Raw genomic sequence first — 22779 nt, 5'->3', positions numbered from 1 at the left:
ATGCATTTTTCTTCTCTGCCATATGCCTCATTAGTTCATCTGACATCCATTTAGGCCTAAACCATGAACAATATTTCTTAGTTGGTATGTAAAGCCTAGTAGCTTCCAAGATAAGTTCTTTGAATGCTTCCCATTTTGAATTTGCTGTTGGTAACATCATCATTTGGTCCCACTGTATAGAATTTAAATACTGTCTCAGTCCATCGTAGTCGCCTTTACGAAAGCAATACCCCTTCCCTTTACCCCTAATGGTAGTTACCTCTTTGAGTAAATCCCACTTCAGCACACTGTGATCACTGCCACCTAGTGGTTCATTTATCTGCAGATTCTTAATGCATGAAGAATCACTACTGATAATCAAATCAAGAGTATTACTCCCTCTAGTTGCCTCCCTAACATGCTGATGTAGAAAACAATCATCCAATAAATCCACAAAAGCCTTGCTAGTGTATGAGTGACTAGCCCCCAAATTCCAGTCAATATCTAGGAAATTAAATTCCCCCATTATAAGACTCTCTGATTTACTGGCCCACTCTATTTCTCTGTACAGTTTCTTATTATACTCATCAGAGTCATTAGGCCTATAGCACACTCCTACTCTCAATTTTGATCTCCCAATGCTTATGTCACACCAAACTGACTCGACACTGCACTGTCCAGCGATGTCGACTGGCTTCACTTCCTTGGATTTTATGTGTTTCTTAACTAATAGCATAACCCCTCCTCCCTTCCTATCCTGTTTATCCTTTCTGTAGACATTGTACTCCCCAAATTCCAGTTCTGCATTCCTTATATCTGTGTGACACTACGTCTCTGAAATCCCAACAATATCTGCCCTTGATGTTTCGAGCAATACCTCAAATTCATCAAATTTATTTACTAAACTCCTAGCATTGGTGTACAAGCAAGTATACATGCACCTGCTCTTCCTCTTAGCCACCCTAACACAACCCATGTGTTTACTTGTACCCCCATGATTCCCAGCAGTCTCTGAAATATCCTGCATCTTATTTTCCAGGCTGCTGCTCATTCCAATAGAAGCAGTGCAAGAATCACTTTCTCCTCTGCCAGTGGCTACTGTTAATCTATTAGTCCTTGTATCCCCCCAATCTAGCAGTTTTCCGACCCACGTAACACTGTCTCGATAGCATCAGCAAACATTCTTGCACCCTTTCTATTTAAGTGTATCCCATCCCTGTAGAAGCAGTCTCTCCTGTTAACAAGTACAGACCAGGCTGAAAAAAATTCTACCCCTTGAGCCTTGCACAATCCTCCCAGGGCCAAATTGATCGACAGGGCTCTCATCATATACTCCCTCCTATCGTGTCTGGGCAGAATTGCAGACACTTTCAAATTCAACCCTAATTCACGGCTTTTTTTCATCAGTGACCTGTACTTGTTAAGTATGTACTTAACAAGTACATACTTAACAAGTAATAAAGCATACTTAATACAATACTTGTTAAGTATTGTATTATTTGAATCTTGTCACCATTGTATAGTTATAGAGTAAGTGGTAGGGAAATTCAAATTTTTTAATTGTGGTAAACTGGTAGCTCTAAAGTTCAAATCACTTAGGTTGGCATTAGTTGGATAATTTTGTTATATATTATAATTAACTTATAACTTTCAAGCATAATGGTATATCCTAATACACATAATGCAAACTTGGTAGCATGGTAGTGTTATTGCTGCATAACTAGTGTATTGATAAGAGCATTTAAATTTTAATTACATATACTGTATTTCTTTGATTCTAAGGCACACTTTTTTCCCCCCTATAAACGTCTCTAAAATCGGGGTGCATCTTACAATTGCAGTTTTTTTTTTTTTTTGAATTTTCCCGCACTTTGCACAGCACCACACATTTTGTTTTTTATGTGGAAACCTCGCCTCCAAGTTTGACCGTTATCGCATTCTCCAATTCCATTAGAGAATAAAGTGGCATCAGTGATTTCACGTGCTTTCAAAATGTGGAGCCACCATATTTCATTATAGTGGAGCTCACTCAGCGAAAACTAGGAAGTTTTGTTTGTATCTTTGAAAGTACATAAGAAGTGGAGTTACTGTATTTCATTAATTTTGATCCCTTATTGCACATTAAAATGTCAAAAAGATTGCACTACTAAGCCACATTGAAATGAAAAGTTATTGTGTATGCAAAAGAACATGGAAATAGAGCTTCAGGTCAACATTTTGATATTAGTGAAGTAAATGTTCGTTGTTGGAGAAATGATTGCAATTCCATATTTTCGTGCAAAGCAACAACCAAGTGCTTCACAGGACCTAAGAAAGGAAGATTTACACAAGTCGATGAAGCTGTGATACGTTTTGTAATGGAGACACGACACTTGTCGAGTGATGGATCTCCATTACAAAATGTAACGGAGACCCATCACTCGACAAGCCATGCAATTGAAAGCTGGTGAAATTCCCAAGTCCCTCGGAATAGAGAAAATAATTTTTAAAGGCAGTCGCGGCTGGTGTGCCAGACTCATGCGTCATAGCGGATTATTGTTAAGGTGCCAAACATCTATTTGTCAAAAAATTCCTGCAGACTTTCAACAGAAGCTGATTAACTTTTAGTGACAGGTGATGCAATTAAGGAAAAACAGAAACTATGAGTTTAGTCAAATTGGAAATGCTGATGAAACCCCAGTCTTCTTCGATATGCCTCAAAATTACACAGTCAATGCTAAAGGTGCTAAAGAAATCAAGATTATAAGCACGGACTACGAAAAGCAGTGTATCACTGTGATGCTATGTATCACCGCTTATGGTTGAAAGTTTCCACCATATTTAATTTTAAATAGAAAAACCATACTGAAGAATGAAATTTTTCTCAAAGATGTTATTGGGTGTGCACAAAAAATTGGGATGGATGTCGGCAGAGCTTACGGAAGACTGGCTAAATGTTGTGTGCTATAGACGTCCTGGACGTTCATAACCCACCCAGCATGCTAGTACTTGATGCATTTCATGGACAATTGTCTGAACATATCAAAAATAAAATTGTGCAAAAACGTGGTGACTTCGTTGTGATTCCTGGTGGCATGACTAGCCAACTGCAGCCACTCGACATTTCAGTCAACAAACCATTTAAGGAATATGAATCCTGGCTGTTGACCGGCAACTTTCCACTGACACCTTCCAGAAAAATTAAGAAAGCGCCGGCATCAAAATTGGCAAAATAGGTATCAACAGCTTGGAAGCTGATCCCAGAAAGCATAGTAAAGCACTCATTTAAAAAATGTTGCATCACCAACGCTCTCGATGGCTCAGAAGATATATTAAGAAATAATGAAGATAACAATGGCCCAGAAGAATCTGAACCTGAATGTGAAGTAGACGCTGATATTGATTCAGATGCAGATATTGACGGCTCAGAAGATTCAGAAGGAAGTGATGAATAACATACCTACTGATATCCTCACACTCCTGTGAGGATATCCAAATACTTGTACCATTGTTGTTAGTAAATTGAATCCTATTATAATAAAAATATTTGTTAGATTTATTTTAATGTTTTATTTTATTTATTTATTTTTTCTTAGAATCAAAGCTTTTTTTCTGAAATTAAGGTGCATCTTACAATCGATGGCATCTTAGAATTGAAGAAATATGGTGATTAATAATGTAAACTTCATAGCAAAACCAGTACATAGTGTTATTATTGCATCAGATATATTTCTTTGGTGTAGTATTTTTAATTATACTAAATCTGAATGAAAATCATGCCTCAGAGTAGCAAAGCAAAGGGCTCAAGCTAGTGGGAGTGCCATGGCTCTGGAGAGAACTGAAGAGGGCAGCTGTCTTCCAAATCACAGACTCATGAGATGTACAGTTTGTTTGATGCTTGTAGAGCTATCATGAATGAGACATGGTATTGCAAGGGGGGATATCTTTGTGTGTGTGTGCTTAATGTAAGGATATTAGGCATCAACTCAGCTTTGTTATGGGCCCTTATGACAGCTTGAAGAACAGGGTGAATGCACCCAAAGAATTGAATTGGGAGTCCAAGCCATAATTATTCTTTAGACACAGAATGAGTTTGTTAAGGAGAAATCTTGTTTGACCAATTTGTTTGGATACTACGATGTGGTCATGAAGAAACTGGATGAAAACAATAATTTTGCTATCATATATTTGGTTTTCAGGAAAGCTTTTAATACTGTTGAACATAAGTAGTTTTAATACTGTTGCTGTACAAATTGGAGCAGTGTGGCACTAAGGGCAAATTGCTACTATGGATAAAGGGATTTCAGTTGGAGAAGACAGAGAGTGGTAATCATTTGAGACTGCTCTTCATGGACTAATGTCCATTAAAATGGGGCCCATCAAGCTCTCAGCTGCCAAATTCAATGCGAGAACTCACTCTTGTGCAACAGGCAACACAGTGGCAATCTTCAGGGCAGAATGCACTGGTCTCACAGGAGTTAGTTATTGTCGGTGACTCAATTATCAGGGAAACGGAAAATATATTGTGCAAAAAGGATAGGTGGAATAGAACCAGAATATGTCTGTCAGGGGCAAAAGTTGATTACATTGTAGAGCAGATACCATCTTTTAAGAGCACAAAAGGCCATACTGTTGTACACGTTGGCACTAATGACATTAAGTGTAGATCTGTGGACAACAAGTGCAGGTCAACATTGAAAAAAAGTTGCAAGTTAGGGTTAAATTTGAATGTGTCTGCAATTCTGCCCAGATACAATAGGAGGGAGTATGTAATGAGAAACTTGTCAATCAGTTTAGCTCTGAAGAGATTGTGCAAGGCTCATGGGGTAGAATTTTTCTCAGTGTGTCCTGTGCTTGTTAACAGGAGAGGTTGCTTCTACAGGGAAGGGATACACTTAAATAGAAATGGTGCAAGGAGATTTGCTGATGCTATCATGGCAATGTTAGGTGGGTCGGAAAACTGCTAGCTTGGGGGGGGATACATAGATTAATAGATTAACAGTAGCCGCAGGCAGAGGTGTTAATGATTCTTGCCCTGCTTCTATTGCAATGAGCAGCAGCCTGGAAAGCAAGTTGCTGGGGATTTCAGGACATGCTGGGAGTCATCGTGGAACAAGTAAATACATGGGCTGTGTTTGGGTAACTATAAGTAAGAACAGGTGCATGTATACTTGCATGTACGGCAATGCTAGGAGTATAGTAAATAAATTTGATGAATTTTAAGTGCTGGTCGGGACATCAAAGGCGGATATTATTGCGATATCAGAGATGTGGTGCCACACAGATATAAGAAATGTGAAATTGGAATTTGGGGAGTACAATGTGTACAGAAAGGATAGACAGGATGGGAAGGGAGGAGGGGTTATGCAATTGGTTTAAGAAACATAAAACCTAAGGCAGTGCATCCAGTTGATATGGGTGGACAGTGCAATGTTGAGTCAGTTTGGTGTGAAATAAGCACTCAGAAAGCAAAAATGAGGGTAGGAGTGTTGTTATAAGACAAATGACTCTGATGAGTACAATGATCAACTGTACAGAGAAATAGAGTGGACCAATAAATGAGAATGTCTTATAATGGGGGATAACTTGTAGATTGGTCACTTGCACACTAGCAAGGCCTTTTTGGATTTACTGGATGATTGTTTTCTACAGCAGCATGTTTGAGAGGCAACCAGAGGGAGTAATACTCTTGATCTGATTAACAGGAGTGATTATTCATACATTAAGAATTTACAGATAAAGAACCACTAGGTGACAGCAATCACAGTGTACTAATGTGGGATTTACTTAAAGATGTAACTACCATCGAGGGTAAAGGGAATTGCTTTCGTTAAGGTGACTATGGTGGTCTTAGATAGTTTTTAAATTCTATACAGTGGGGCCAACTGATGTTATTACAACAGCAAATTTTAGATGGGAATGAGCATTCAAGGAATTAATCTTGGAATTTACTAGGCTTTTAGTACCATTCTTACTATTTATACAAATACTGTTCAAGGTTTAGGCATAAATGGATGTCAGATGAACTAATGAGACTTGTGGCAGAGAAGAAAAATGAATGGGATGCATATAAATTATCAGGTGACACAGAAGCCTGTGGTACATATAAGCTAGTCTGTAATCAAGTCACAAAGGAGGTTAGGCAAGTGAAGGCAGATTACAAGAAATCTTTGGCAAAGGATGCAAAGAAAAACAGCAAAGACTTCTTTATTGATATAAACTCTAGAAGGAAGGGGATGAATCAGATTGGTCCACTTGATATCAGTGGTTTGACTGTTGATGATCTTGCTCTGCTGTACAGATAGCTGACAAGCTGAATGGATATTTTGCATCTACATTTACATAAGCTTATTAAATTCTAACAAGGAGATAAATGATTTTGTAATAACTGAGAGAAAAATGGAGGAGAAATTTTTGAAGTTAAACATAAGAAAGTCACTTGGGGTGGATGGGATCTATCCAGTTATATTAAAGGAGGTGGCATAGGAAGTAAGCAAAACTTAGCCATAATTATGAGAGCATTCTTGGACTCGGGAGAAGTCCCCATCGAGACTGGAGATGTGCAAATGTATCCCCGATTTACAAAGGGAGATCAAAGGGTGACATGAGTAAATACAGATAATGGAGTCACTGGTTAAAGAACCACTACAGGATCATCTAGACAAGACTACAGTTATAGTTCAGACACTGCATATGTTTGTTAATTGGAAGTCTTGTCTGACCAATTTGATTGGATGCTACGATGTGGTCACAAAGGAACTGGATGCAAAAAATAATTTTGATATCATATACATGGATTTCAGGAAAGCTTTTGATACTGTTGCACATGGAAGACTACTGTACAGATTGGAGCAGTATGGCATTAAGAGCAAGTTGCTACAATGGATAAAGGGATGTATGAGTGGCAATCTGTGGGCACTGCTCTTTGTGGACTAATTTTATTAGTGGAGTCCTCCAGGATTCGGTATTGGGCCCATTGTTGTTTTGTATATGTATCAATGATATTGATCAAGGTATATCAGGCTTAATGTTGAAGTTTGCAGATGATACAAAGGTTGGCAGGGTTGTTAATGACAGTATGGTACTGCTACACGATCTAGAAAAGTTGGGCAGATGGCCTGAGAAATGACAGCTGAAGTTTAACATTGACAAATTCAATGGGTAGCAGTAAGCCCCCAGAAAAATGTAACAACTGTGTCGTACTACACTCAGGATAGTGGAGAATGAAAAACACCTGGGGGTAATTGTTCAATCAGATATGAAGTTTTCTCAACAGTGCAGACAGGCTGCCAAAGCAGGTCATGGGGTTTTGTCAATGATATGCAGGAATTTTGCTATCAGGGATAAGGTGATTATCCCCTTGTTAAAGGCAATGATCAGGCCACACCTTGAGTACTGTGTACCAGCCTGGAGACCTCATTTTAGGAAGGATGTAGAGTTGATAGAACACGTGCAGAGAAGGGCAACCAGACTGGTGAGGGTAACAATTGGGGGCTCTTACAAAGAAATGCTTAAGTTCTGCAAATTGCAGTGTCTGGAGACCAGGCACCTGTGAGGTGATCTGATTGAGGTGTGTGAGGCCTTGAATGGTTTAAGCAGGCTCAATGCTGATGGAATTCTTCTCTTGTTCAGATGACAAACGTGACGGGCATAAACTCAAATTGAGGAAAGACAGTTGTAGAATATATGTGTGGAAATTTGCTTTTAACCACCAAGTAGTTGATTGTTGGAACAAACTTTTCTCTGTCATTGTTGAAGTTGATAGCTTAAATAAATTCAAGGAAAAAGTGGACAAAAATTTGAAGCGAAAGGATGGGTGAAATGGGAAGTTTTTTTTTTTTAGCAGATACTGTATATGCTTGCATTCTTGCATCATATGCCTGTGCTAATGCTAACGTTGAGTCCTCCAGGATTCGGTGTTGTGCCCATTGTTTTCTATATTTATCAATGATATTCACGAAGGCATAGCAAGCTTAGTGTCAAAATTTACAGATGATACAAAGGTTGGCAGAGTTGTTAATGACAATATGTTACTGCAACAGGATCTAGAAAAAGTTAAGCAAATGGGCTGAGAAGTGACAACTGAAGTTTAATATTGACAAATGCAAAATACTCATATGAGTAGCAGTAACCCAAGAATAATGTACAAACTGTGTGGTTGTGCTGCTCAGGTTAGTGGAGGATGAAAAAGACATTGGGATAACTGTGCAGTCAGACATGAAGTTCTCCGAGCAGTTCAGACAGAGTGCCTGGACAGCTCATGGGGTTTTGTTAATGATATACAGGAATTTTTCTAGCAGGGATAAGGAGGTGATTATCCCTTTGTATAAGGCAATGGTCAGGCCACACCTTGATTACCGCATACAAGTCTGGAAGCCTAATTTTAGGAATGATGTACGGCTGCTGGAATGAATACAGAGAAGGGCAATGAGATTGGTGAGGGGGAGCAAAGCCTCTCTTATTAAGAAAGGCTTTAGTTCTGCAACTTGCAGCATCTAGAGACTAGGTACTTGCGAGGTGATCTGATTGAGATGTTTAAAGCTTTGAGTGGAATGAGCAAGCTTGATGCTTATGGGATTCTTCGTCTTGCTCAGACCACACACACGAGAGGGCACAAATTCAAATCGATAAGGAAGGACTGTTGCAGAATGGATGTACAGAAGTTTTCCTTTAGCTTGCAGTTGGTTGATTGCTGGAACGAACATCCATCTATTGTTGTGGAAGTTGATAGCTTAAATAAATTCAAGGAAGAACTAGACAAACTATTGGAGGAAATGAATAGGTGAAATGGCAGGTGTTATGCTTTTTTTTTTCCCCCAATGCTGTATATGCTTGCTTTCTTGCATCACTTGCCACTGCTAATGCTAATGCATGTTAAAAGTTTGCATTTCCTGTCTTGCTTTGCCACATATCGAATTCTCACAAAGAATTCATCGGATTATCATAGCTAACAATAGTCTTTCACCAGATTGTCGCATACAACAAATGTTATTCACACAGTTTTCTCGTACACCTAACTGTCATGCACCAAATTGTCACATAGGCTGAACTGTTGTACAATGAATTTACATGATCCCATTTTGCATATGTACTGGAAATTGCACATTTATTTGTAATTTATATCCAGTTCATGCCTTAGCTGCCAATGTGCCATTAAAAACTAAATCAATCCAGTTCATGATACCAAACATGTACAATTTATAGAGCATCACTTTCTGTTTTGAGATCTCTATATGCAATTACATTCACCCTTTTAAATATGAATCATTGTTTTTGTTGATAATTTTTAAGAACAAGTCATGCTTTGAATGACATTGCTAAAAGTGACAAGAGAATGTTAATTTTGAAATGAATTAACATTCTCTTACCGTATAGAAGAATTATTATTTTTTTTTTTTTGCACGATTATTTGATGCTAAGTTATCTTTAAACTTTGAGCTATCCAGTTAATGAAATGGATCCCAAATAGTAAGAATCATACAAAGCTCAAATATAAGCATATGCCTATCAAATAAATTTCCCATAACCGTGCTAGAAATGCATCACCATACAGCATCAACTAGCTACTTGGTATTGTGTTTCTTAAAACCAGTAGGAATGAAATTTAAAAATTTTTGTCAGTTGCTTTATTTTTACTGTGCGTAATTTGACTCATAGGGGCTAAACTTATACGCATCACAAAAAAATAACCATCCTAAAATTTTTGATAGCACGACTGAGATGTTTCTGATCACTTTCAATTGAGCTTAATATGTTTTTTTTTTTTTTTTTTTTGATTATCCTTAGGCTTTTCCTAGGATAAACTCTGTATTAAGTTATCATTGCCAAATGCATCTTGGCACTTACAGATGACCCAGCATTCTCCTTCAATTTATTTCTGAACTGACTTGAGATAGCCTTTGGTTTTTAAAAGAAAATTATGCAAATAATGATCTTGATTATGCTAACTTTTTTGATTGAGGCCTACTATTAACAGATTACTTCTGGTTTTTTGACCTTCAGTTTATTCTTAGTAGTAAGTGTAGTAATGTAAATTAAAATATTTTAATCATTGGGATTACTAAAACAAATGGATAAAGAAAAAATAACTAGCCATGGAATAAAACAAAAGATAATAAACCAAAACTTTACTGGAAACTTCTTTGATAGTGTAATGGTTTGCTGCTTAGTCAACATGTGTTTGGAAAATGTTTCATGTTCAGTTCCTATTGCAACCTGAAAATTTTCTTTATAAAAAGCTTTTTTTGCTTTTTTTTTTTTTTTAACTTTGGAATATAGCTAGTTGGTCTCAAGGGAAACTTTTTTTTTTTTTTTCATATTAACTCAGAGTTTCCTTCCTGTATAAAGGAAAACCAGCTTAGAACGTGTTCAATTTACAGACAGATGGTATAGTATGTGGCAGTACAGTGGTTGTTTGGAGAAATTTGGATTTGAGTCCTGCTGGAGATTGGAGGACTACTTTTGAGACCTCTTCAGTGGGAAGTTGTACTTAGCCAATCTCAGAGAGAGAGAGAGTGTAGGGTTTCTCCATGGATTATGCTGGGTTTTTCCATCATTCATAACATGGAAGGTGGGCCACAAACAAACACTAATGCCATAATACATAATAAAACCATATGAAATAGACTATTAGAGGAACTGGCACATTATGCCCTGAATAGTTGATGTGCCAAAAATTCCAAAGAACAGTATCTTAGTGTTTAAGCACTTACCTTAAGCAACTCAAACTTACTAGATACTAACAGTATATTTTAGAAGTTATTTGAGCATGTTATTTTGATTCCAGAGGACATTTCTAACAGATGGCATCATGGAATAGCCATACTTTTTAGACTATTCCATTGCAAAATGAAAATTTTTAATGTTCCATCAGTTCATTCTTTAACTGTCGAAGTTAAGGAAGGAAATTAAACTGTAGAACATTTGATATAAACCTTCCTTTTTGCATTTATATTCACCCGTATATTTTTTATACACTTTTTTTGCCTCAAGGTGTATAGTGGCTATGATACTTGTTTCCTACTTGGAAGGAAACAGGTTCTGATCCCAATGATGACTTAGAGAAGTTATTGATGCCTTTTCCAGTGGGAATCAGTTAACCATTTTCACATGGGTACTCTAAAGTTTTCTTAGTTTTATCACTCTGAAATAGTACTATGAACAGTTCACTCTATTATTATATAATTGCCAAAGGCAGTATATGGAAAACCTAGTAGTATTTAAATCATGTGTTAGATTTTCTGACAAGACCAGATACCACAAATGTATATCAAAAAATAGCAGACAGAATTATCAGAAAGACAGTCAGTCTGGTATTTAGAAACTGTTTTTGAATTGATTGTATTTCATTAGTTTTTAAGTAAATTGGTTTTGTTATAAGAATTGCAGTCGCCTTATTCATAAATTTATTAGATTTATTGTATCAGGACTTACTCATTTCAATCTTAAAAAAATACCAATTTTGCTATTTTTAAGATCTAAATGAGCTAATGAGCTTATAAATTAATAAATCATTATCATTTCATTTTTTTATGATTTCCAATCATTTATGCTTTTATTTTTTACTTTTGAAAATAAGTAAAAAAAAGAGAAAACATTAAATAATATTTGCTTTTGTTAATGAACTATTAGCTGTTCATTTTGGATATAATATAATTTCATGTTTCTCCTAGGAAAATGCCGAAATTGCAGTCAGTGAAATGTTAAAGCAGATTGGACAAAATGTGGATACAGAAAATGATAGTATTAACTTATATTCTGAGGATTTTATGGATGACGGAACATGTATTAAACTAAAAGTTAACATTGATAAGAAACAAGTGAGGAATTTTTTACATTCTGCTTATTTAATTTAAATTCTTACAAGATTTTTATTTAAAATTTAATTAGGTACTACTTTTTCAAACAGTTTTATTTATTACCTTTCAAAATTTAATAGATTTAATAGAACATTGAGCAATGAAAAATTTTTGTTTTTAATGAAATTAGAACATGAATAGGAGGCAAAATCTTTGCATTCTGTTTTATGGTAATATATATGTGGTATTATGCTATAATGATGTTATATTACCCATTGTTTCATGAGTAATATGGCATACTGCTGAATTAAAGTAAATGATTTGTTCATGCTTATTAATATTTTAGTAAGGTAAAATATCAGTTCGATCATATGCACATTATGAAAACTGAAAAAAGGAGAAATTAAATAAAAAAATATCAGTTTTATGGCTGATTTTTAATTAAAAGTGAGTCGTTTAAAAATTCAGTCACTATCCATATTTTAAGAATTTTGAAGAGCTTTATTTATCTTTTAGGGTACTGCAACATTTGACTTCACAGGAACAGGATATGAAGTGTTCGGTAACTGCAATGCTCCTAAAGCAGTCACTTTATCTGCCATCATATATTGTTTACGTTGCATGGTTGGATATGACGTACCACTTAATCAGGTACTGTGTATTTTTTTTTTTTTTTTTGTAATAGTAATATATAATTCTGTTTTTCTCAATTTTTTGTATATCTACATTATATATTTCTTATCACAGGAAGACTGAATGCAGGTTTTTGTGATATTTTCACTATAAAAAGCCTGAAATGTAGGTTTTTGTGATTTTATAATAGAAAGGCTAAAGAATTAATTTGTGACTTTTTTACTATAAAAAGCTAGAGTTAGTTTTATGATTTTTAATTATAGGAAGACTGAAAAGCAGGTTTTCCTATTCATTTGGTATTAACTTATGCCTGTAAAAATAAGCAATTGTTATGCTTTTCTCCCATTTGTTTTTCTCTTTACTTAACTTTATTTTTTTCTCTAAGATTATGGTAAGACCAAAATAAATAATTAAAAATATATATATATTTAATATAATTATTCATGTCACTGTCTACAACCTAAGTAGATATTAAATGATTAGTTCTTTTAGTTATGTTATGACTTTGTTATAAGAATATCAATGCTACGTCATATTTTTCCATAATAGTAAAAAACTAAAGTAGTGTAAATGGCATTGATTTAATTGTATCTCACATTGCGACTACCTTCACAACAAGTTATCATATATTGCACTACCTCGAATAAGTAACGCTTCACCAATGGAGAAGACTATTGTTACTTATTCTCGGGGGATACAACCACCCAAGTGATATCCCCCGAGTTGCTGTGCATATTACTATGCACACCAACTGGCATCTCTCATGTTGTGGAGTTATACTTCACAACTTGGTTGGCATGATTGCAATACCGGGGTACCCACCTGCCCACTGACGATAGGCCAACAAGCCTTGAAATGGTGGCATCTGGGTGGTGGTATCCTCCGAGAATAAGTAACAATAGTCTTCTCCATTGGTGAAGCGTTACTTATTCCAGGTAGTGCAATATATGGTAACTGCAATATATTATGAAGTATGGGTAGTGCAATATATCGTGGGTAGTGCAATATATCGTGAAGGTAGTCACAATATGAGATACAATTAAATTGATGCCATTTGCACTATTTCTGTAGTTTTTTTATTACTATGGAAAAATATGATGATATATCACTGATATTCTTATAGTGACTTGCCAATCCATAGCCTATTACTCCTTGTGCATTTATTCTTTTTAGTTATGACTTTGTGGATATACACACAAGTCTAATCCCCAATGGATTAAACTTGTGTATTCATAAACTGTTTGGATCATAAACTTCTCAGAACTGTGGTGAAGTTATTTCATATGCTTATTTTATTAGTTAAAATATAAAGGCATTTAAATAATTGCATATTACAAAATTACCCAAAAAAAAACCCCATTTGTTTCTACAGTTAGGAACATTGAGGCAAAATAGAAAGAACTTACAAATTAATTTACTGTTGAGATCCAAAAATTGACAGATATGAGAATGAAAAATCTTTGGATGATCAATTCATAGGTGAGGATATTTATATTACCAAAAGGAACTATGCCATGTACACTAAGTGGCCAGTTTATTAGGTACACTGACCTAATAGCAAGTAGCAACTGCTTTAGACCCTGGAAGACTCGAGTTGTCAGGGGATGGACTGTGCATGAGGTGCCAAGAGCATTCCACAGGGAGGCTGGCCCAAACAGACTCAGCCTCAGTTCCTTTGGACTGGAAAGCAGTAGATCCTTGCTGTGAATAGTTCATTCTCCCATCCCCCAGATGCTCATTTAGGTTGGGGTCCAATGAGTGAGGGAGTAAGTGAGCAGGCCAACGAGTATGGTAAAATCAACTGTATGTGTTTGGAATAATTTCTAAAAAATCTGTGCTTTTCACAACCTAGCAGGATAATGTAATATGTCACATTGTCCTGGAAGTCAGTTGTCCTGTGTGTATGGGAAATGATGGACAGCAGCAGCGACAATATGGAATTTACAATGATCTGTGGATCCATTCTTGTGCACTGCGGTGCTATTAACTTTCTTATAGTGGAAGACATCTCTCCAGCAGGAATTGGCCAGTGTTTGGAAAAAGTGTACTTCAACAGCTATTACTTCACAAGTGTACAAATAGGCAAATAATTACCACAAAGGAAGAAGAGCTCCAAAAGGTGACCTTTGCCCAGGACAGGTTAAGGTTACCTTGGGTTAACATCATCAAGGCAGATCAATGTAAAACAGTAGCCAGATGTGGCAGAGAAACTGAATATCATTCATGAATCTGCCTACTTCACCATCATCCAATTTTTATGAGCAGAATATAAAAAATCTGCTATACAGATGGAATAATTGCCTAAACTGTGATGTAAATTTTTTTTGAAAAATGAAGTAGCAGTTATTCATAAAAAATAATTCTCATTTTAATTTAACTCACCCTCATAGAGAGTTAACCCATCTGTTCTCCAACTTTCAGTCAATGTAGAGTATGTACTATTAGCTCTTCTAGACTTTTATTTTCGATACCATGACATTTGGTTAAAAGGTTGTTTTTGTTTTTTCTTTGATTACATCAAATCAAAAATTATTCAAAAAGTAATGGTAATTTTTCTCAATTTAAAAGCAGTGATCATTGAAAAACATTTATTTTATTTTAATTTCATTTTGTTAATGAGACCTGTGATAATGGTGCTTCGTAGTTAGTTTTAAAATTGTTCACACATCACAAAATAGTTTATTAATTAATTAAAGCTAAGGAAATTTTGGGCTAAAGCCTCAAACTACATGGAAGTTCCACTAGTGAACAGGTTAGTTTTCATTGCATCATGTTTGTACATAGTGAACTGCTGAAGTAGATAAATTGGCATCATTTTAATTATATCTCATATTGTGAAAACCTTCACGAGTTGCCATGATATTGCATACCTCGAATAAGTAATGCCTCACCAATGGAAAAGACTCGTGTTGCTTATTTTCAGTGGTTATCACCAGACGGCACCGTTTCAAGACTCATTGGCCTCTCTTCAGTGGACGAGTAGGCACCCTGGTGTTGCATTAGTGGAAACCTAGTTGTGAAGTATAACTCCACAATATTAGAGATGCCTGATGGTATGCAATAGTATAGACTAAGGCAATTTTTAGGCTAAAGCCTCAAACTACGTGGAAGTTTCACTAGCCAACAGGTTAGTGCCATTGCATCATGTTTGTATATAGTAAACTACTGAAGTAGATAAATTGGCATCATTTTAATTATATTTCATATTGTGAAAACCTTCACAGCAAGTTGCCATGATATTGCACTACCTCGAATAAGTAATGCTTCACCAATGGAGAAGACTCATGTTACTTATTCTCGGTGGATACTACCACCCAGACGGCACAGTTTCAAGGCTCATTGGCCTCTTTTCAGTGGGTGGGTAGGGACCCTAGTGTTGTTAATAGTAAAAACCCTAGGATACCTACCTGTGTGAAATATAACTTCACAATATGAGAGATGCCTGATGGTGTGAATTTATCTACTTCAGTAGTTCACTATGTACAGACATGTTGCAGTGGCACTAACCTGTTTGCTAGTGAAACTTCCAGGTAGTTTGAGGCTTTAGCCCAAAAATTTCTTTAGTCTATACTATTGCACACCATCAGGCATCTCTCATTTAACTGATGGTGTGCAATCATTGTGAAGGTTTTACTGACATTATTGCACACTTAAAAAAAAAAACAGTTGAAAGGCTTAAATTTAATTTATAGATATATTTGTTGATATTATTGATGATATCATAATATCAACAAATATTATGATATCATCATTATGATGATATAATAATGATATAAAAATACGATAAAAATATGATATAAAAATACGATGATATCATAATATCAAAAAGATTCATGCAGGAAATATAAACGTCATTGCACAGTGTTGGAATTCTTGCTTAGAAAAGACTGGAAGTTATATTCAAAATCAATTAAGAAAATATTTTTCCTATCTAATACTTATTTTTTATATAGTAAAATTAGTCACTTTTTAAAATTATTCTTGTACATGTTATCAGTTCTTTGTCCCACTAAACTGAAATATTTCTGAAATATTCATCCAAATGTGCTTACAAAAAAAAAAAAGAAAAAAGTAGAAGTATCTTGATATAGAGCCTTTTCTCTTTCCAGGGAATTCTTTCTCCTATTAAAATAATAATACCAGAAGGTTTGATTTTGAATCCTTCTGAGGGAGCAGCAGTTGTTGGAGGAAATGTGCTAACTTCTCAGAGAGTTGTAGATGTCATATTCAAAGCATTTGAAGCATGCTCAGCATCACAGGTTAATATACATTTGTTAAATTTTTTTGTATTTAAAAGATTTTTTTAATTCTCAAGTGGACAGACCAAAAAAATTGCACAAGAATGTTTTCACAACATACTTTGCATAGCATTTAATGTTTTTGGAATAAAGACTAAAAACAGTTTAAAATCTTGTACTTTGTAATGCCATCCATTATTTTAATTTTACATATATATTACTCACAGTTGTGACTAATATATATGTGTGTGGGTTTTAAATTTCACAATACAATTTTATACAGGGTGTTTCAAAAATGATGGTCAATAATTTAAAGGTGAAAAGTACAAACTAAAATAAGCAAAAATGTCCCAGTGAACATCAGGCCGCAAATGAACCGTTTTTGAGATAATGCACATTTTCTGTTAAGATCCACCACTGACTATGGGAGCACTCTGGGAGGGTAGTCTGTATTGCTGAGACCTTGTACACGCTGGATATGATAGGGGTACAGTAACTGGCGATGTAAAATTCGCCCATGTTTTTTTATGGCGGAAAATGTTCACGCCGCTTTAAAATTCACATTTTTTTAGGTTTCATTTTATATTAAATCAGCGACTGCGAATACAGATACCGCGAATAGCAGGGGTTTACTGTATTCTCCTTTATATGAACAGAGTGGAGAATGGGAATGGATGGCTTTAAGTTCCTGTTACAAAACATAAGCTTTAATGAAGAGGTGTCATTCAAATATATTGTATACTTATGCCAATTCCCATAAAATTTCATTGATGTCATTGCAGTAGCAGAGCAGACTATTTATTGTAAAAAATATCACCAATTCTTGGTTTCTTTTTCAATGAGTGAAACACTTTGACATACTTCTTAACTAAGTGTTTCTACTTTAGTCTTAATGCAAAAAGTTTGGCTTTATCTTTGGAGAGGGATAGATCCCTTATGAGATCATTCAATGCATCTTTGGTAAACAGTTCTGGCTCCAATTTCTTTTCATAAGGTATGTACTCAGGATCAGCCGAAGTTCTGAGGTCTCTACCCAATCACACCTTCATTGCATTCCATTTTGTCTTCTAAAGAATCTAATCCATACTCTGGAGGTACCATGATTGGTATACTGCCATCATGAGGGATTGGTCTCATTGCTGAATCCAGATTTGATAAACAATCATGTGCTTATTCTTCTATATTACAGAAGTAACAGTCACCATCATGGTCATTTGGCTCCCTCCATATTATGTGTTGGAAAATGCATAGACTTTTTTTTTCCTTTTGTTCAACCAGTCACATAATCCATTCAAACAAGTGGTATAAATACTCTGTGGTGCCCATGCAGTGGAGCGTTATACATTCATGAGGCCCAAGGCAAAATGGAATTTGGGGGCCTCATCTAAAGATTGGGCTCAAGGCAAAATGGAAGTTTGGGGACCCCAAATTCCATTTTCAATTCCATTCCAAGGCAGTCTTTATTTTTTAAATTAACTTAACTATTTAAGGAAAAATTAAATATAAAACTTCATCAAAATCAGTAAAACAATTTTTGAAAAAAAAAAAAAAAAAAAAACGTAATTTTGAAATTAAGCTTCAAGTAAAGTTCATTGACCTTGGCAGGTAGAAAATTCAGTTTCTGATAAAAAAAAAAAAAAACTTAAAAAATATTAGTAAAAAACAGCAATGAGTATTAGAAACAGAGATTTTGGGCCCCCCCTCTCTGATCGGGTCCCTAGGCAGATGCCTTTTTTGCCTATAGGATAACATGCCACTGTGCCCGTGTGCTTTATTCTGGTCACTTAGAGATTTTACCTGAATGATTTATAATTAAATTATTTCATAATTTAAATATTTGATTACAGGTAACCCTCATATAACATAGTAGTTAGGTTCCTATAAAATCTCGTGTAGTGTGAAACCATTTTATACGGGACTAAGAACCAATACAAAAATGGAGGTTACGTTCCAAAAGCTAACAAAAATACATCATTTTTTTTATAACTATTGGAAACTTAATTTTTATTAAAAATAGTAATAACTGAACAAACATCTTACAAACTGTGATACATAATATGTCAGTTAATGTACGTTCATTTAATTTTCTTCCTCTTCATTGCTGCTAAGAACAATAAAATGAAAACATTTTCTCTGTTGCAGAATATCTTCACCTTCTGAACTTTCTTCTGCAGCATCTAGATTTCATGCATCTTCTGCTTTCTTTAAAATATCAGTATTCTGTGATTGTTTGCTTTTGCTTGATAGATCTTTGTAAATTGCATGGTATGGAGCTAAGCATTTTTGAAGCTCCCTTTTGAACTTTGTGTTCCTTCCAGTCTAAGGATCTGCATTCAAAAAAATAAGATTCTAATTGCTCGGCTAAGTTTATGACTTCCTGTATGATTTTTAATATAAAATTTGGAACTTCAGAATTTTCATCTGTGTTATCATCCTCTGAATTGATTTGGTGCCATTTCCACCAAATCCGGCCTCTTTTTCTACCAGTAATTTGTGAACGTCTTCAGTAGTCATATCATCAAAACCTTTCCTTCCTACTGACTTAGCAAGTTCTACAATCACACCGATTCTGTTTTCTGCCGGTTGGACCATATCTCCTGAATGAACTGACTCTGGCCATACATTTTTCCAACACGGTTTTAATGTTGACAGTTTTATTTCTTTGAGTGATAAAGTTATGATTCCGATACAGTCCACAATTGAAAAATGTTTCCATGCCCCCACTTCAGTAGATTCGGAATCAATTTTTTCCAAAATCCATTGTAACAATTTTCTGATGTAATGAGTTTTAAAGGCCTTGATCTAATGGCTGAATTAAAGAAATTGTATTAGGTGGTAGGAACATTACTTCAACATTTTGGATGACTTAAACCTTTTGGATGGCCTGGTGCACTATCCAATAGTAATAAAATTTTGAAATCTAGATTTTCTACTTTAAACAGTTTTCAACAGCTGGCACAAAACAATTTAGAATCTATTCTTTAAATAAATCGGCAGTTACCCAAATTATGCCTAATTTCCTTAGCCATAATTTAGGGCTGGAATTTAATACACAACAAAGAAATTATTCCAATACACTTCTTAAGAACGAAGTTTAGTAATACATACCCGAAAAAATTTATAAATGATCAAATTAAAACCAAAATAACCTTACAAAAACTTTAAAAGTTACAAACTGCATGCTTCAAAGTCACAAATTTTTATGGTCTCAAACAAGCACAAGTTCAATAGCACAGAAACTAAAAAATATGGGGATTTACCTTTTTTTTTTTTTTTTGCATTAACGACTAGCGAGTTAACAGTGGAGGATTCACAAAAAAGAATGCAAATGTTGAAAAATTACATCCAACATAATAGCAGGTATTATGTTGTTGTTATCCCACACAAAAGCTCAAAACTACTGTGTTATGCATGGTTTTCCACAATTCTCTAACCATGTTATCTAAGTATTTTGCGAGGATTGCCGCAATTTATCAATCATGTTAGAGCGAAACCATGTTGTAGAAGTACCCTGTTATATGGGGGTTGCCTGTATATGAAAGAAAATAGATATATTCAAACATTTTAATCATAATTTTTGCAGTATATTTTTAACACTTCTAATTGCAATATCAAAGATTTTTATTAATGTATTTTATTTATTTATCTTTAATTGTTCTTGGTTATTTTTTTATTTCAAAACAGTATTCAGATATCTGAGAAGTAATTAGTCCAATTTTTCTTTGAGATGATTATTCACACTTTCTCTGTAGTGTTTTTTGGATTGATGATCAGATCAGTTAAAAAGCATTCTATATACTATGTTAGTTAATACATAAATATTAATGTATTTGGAAAATTAAATGCACTAGGCATAATCCTTATGGGTTTTTATAATTAACTATATAATATCGGTGTAAATACACCATAGTTAACCCATATATTTGAGCTACGATTGTAGCGTAGAAGGCATCGTTTTAAATGTATCTCATAATGTGGTTGCCTTCACAACAAGATAGCTACTATTGAATTACTTCAAATAAATAACGCTTCTCTAGTAGAGAAGGCTACTGTTATTTATTTTCAGCGGTACCACCACCCAGACGATCGTTTCGAAGCTTTTTGGCTTCGTCATCAGTGAGCGGGTAGGTACCCAGGTAATACAACAAGCCATCTCAGTTGCGAAGTTATATCCACATTATGAGAGATGCCAGAAGGGTGTGGTGGTAATGTATTTGGAAAATTAAATGCACTAGGCATAATCCTTATGGGTTTTTATAATTAACTATATAATATCGGTGTAAATACACCATAGTTAACCCATATATTTGAGCTACGATTGTAGCGTAGAAGGCATCGTTTTAAATGTATCTCATAATGTGGTTGCTTTCACAACAAGATAGCTACTATTGAATTACTTCAAATAAATAACGCTTCTCTAGTAGAGAAGGCTACTGTTATTTATTTTCAGCGGTACCACCACCCAGACGATCGTTTTGAAGCTTTTTGGTTTCGTCATCGTCATCAGTGAGCGGGTAGGTACCCAGGTAATACAACAAGCCATCTCAGTTGCGAAGTTATATCCACATTATGAGAGATGCCAGAAGGGTGTGGTGGTAATGTATTTGGAAAATTAAATGCACTAGGCATAATCCTTATGGGTTTTTATAATTAACTATATAATATCGGTGTAAATACACCATAGTTAACCCATATATTTGAGCTACGATTGTAGCGTAGAAGGCATCGTTTTAAATGTATCTCATAATGTGGTTGCCTTCACAACAAGATAGCTACTATTGAATTACTTCAAATAAATAACGCTTCTCTAGTAGAGAAGGCTACTGTTATTTATTTTCAGCGGTACCACCACCCAGACGATCGTTTCGAAGCTTTTTGGCTTCGTCATCAGTGAGCGGGTAGGTACCCAGGTAATACAACAAGCCATCTCAGTTGCGAAGTTATATCCACATTATGAGAGATGCCAGAAGGGTGTGGTGGTAATGTATTTGGAAAATTAAATGCACTAGGCATAATCCTTATGGGTTTTTATAATTAACTATATAATATCGGTGTAAATACACCATAGTTAACCCATATATTTGAGCTACGATTGTAGCGTAGAAGGCATCGTTTTAAATGTATCTCATAATGTGGTTGCCTTCACAACAAGATAGCTACTATTGAATTACTTCAAATAAATAACGCTTCTCTAGTAGAGAAGGCTACTGTTATTTATTTTCAGCGGTACCACCACCCAGACGATCGTTTCGAAGCTTTTTGGCTTCGTCATCAGTGAGCGGGTAGGTACCCAGGTAATACAACAAGCCATCTCAGTTGCGAAGTTATATCCACATTATGAGAGATGCCAGAAGGGTGTGGTGGTAATGTATTTGGAAAATTAAATGCACTAGGCATAATCCTTATGGGTTTTTATAATTAACTATATAATATCGGTGTAAATACACCATAGTTAACCCATATATTTGAGCTACGATTGTAGCGTAGAAGGCATCGTTTTAAATGTATCTCATAATGTGGTTGCCTTCACAACAAGATAGCTACTATTGAATTACTTCAAATAAATAACGCTTCTCTAGTAGAGAAGGCTACTGTTATTTATTTTCAGCGGTACCACCACCCAGACGATCGTTTCGAAGCTTTTTGGCTTCGTCATCAGTGAGCGGGTAGGTACCCAGGTAATACAACAAGCCATCTCAGTTGCGAAGTTATATCCACATTATGAGAGATGCCAGAAGGGTGTGGTGGTAATGTATTTGGAAAATTAAATGCACTAGGCATAATCCTTATGGGTTTTTATAATTAACTATATAATATCGGTGTAAATACACCATAGTTAACCCATATATTTGAGCTACGATTGTAGCGTAGAAGGCATCGTTTTAAATGTATCTCATAATGTGGTTGTTGTATTACCTGGGTACCTACCCGCTCACTGATGACGAAGCCAAAAAGCTTCGAAACGATCGTCTGGGTGGTGGTACCGCTGAAAATAAATAACAGTAGCCTTCTCTACTAGAGAAGCGTTATTTATTTGAAGTAATTCAATAGTAGCTATCTTGTTGTGAAGGCAACCACATTATGAGATACATTTAAAACGATGCCTTCTACGCTACAATCGTAGCTCAAATATATGGGTTAACTATGGTGTA

General features: G+C 35.2%; 1 protein-coding gene across 2 annotated transcripts in view; it reads left to right on the top strand.

Moving 5' to 3' along the window:
- LOC150082857 (5-oxoprolinase) overlaps nucleotides 1-22779 on the top strand; it is a 234998-nt gene that overhangs the window by 148552 nt on the left and 63667 nt on the right. Inside the window, exons 26-28 of one of the 2 annotated variants that reach the window (XM_090376872.1) lie at nucleotides 11631-11777; nucleotides 12273-12407; nucleotides 16499-16648. In XM_090376872.1, the coding sequence (XP_090232998.1) occupies nucleotides 11631-11777; nucleotides 12273-12407; nucleotides 16499-16648 (432 nt within the window). The remainder of the gene's footprint in view (nucleotides 1-11630; nucleotides 11778-12272; nucleotides 12408-16498; nucleotides 16649-22779) is intronic. The other variant, XM_090376873.1, reaches the window with a different exon arrangement.

Source organism: Mastigoproctus giganteus, chromosome 7, assembly GCF_048544385.1.
Source record: "Mastigoproctus giganteus isolate SK-2022 chromosome 7, ASM4854438v1, whole genome shotgun sequence".
Lineage (NCBI taxonomy): Eukaryota > Metazoa > Arthropoda > Arachnida > Uropygi > Thelyphonidae > Mastigoproctus > Mastigoproctus giganteus.
The sequence above is the reverse complement of the archived record's forward strand: the minus strand, read 5'-3'. Positions and strand labels throughout refer to the sequence as shown.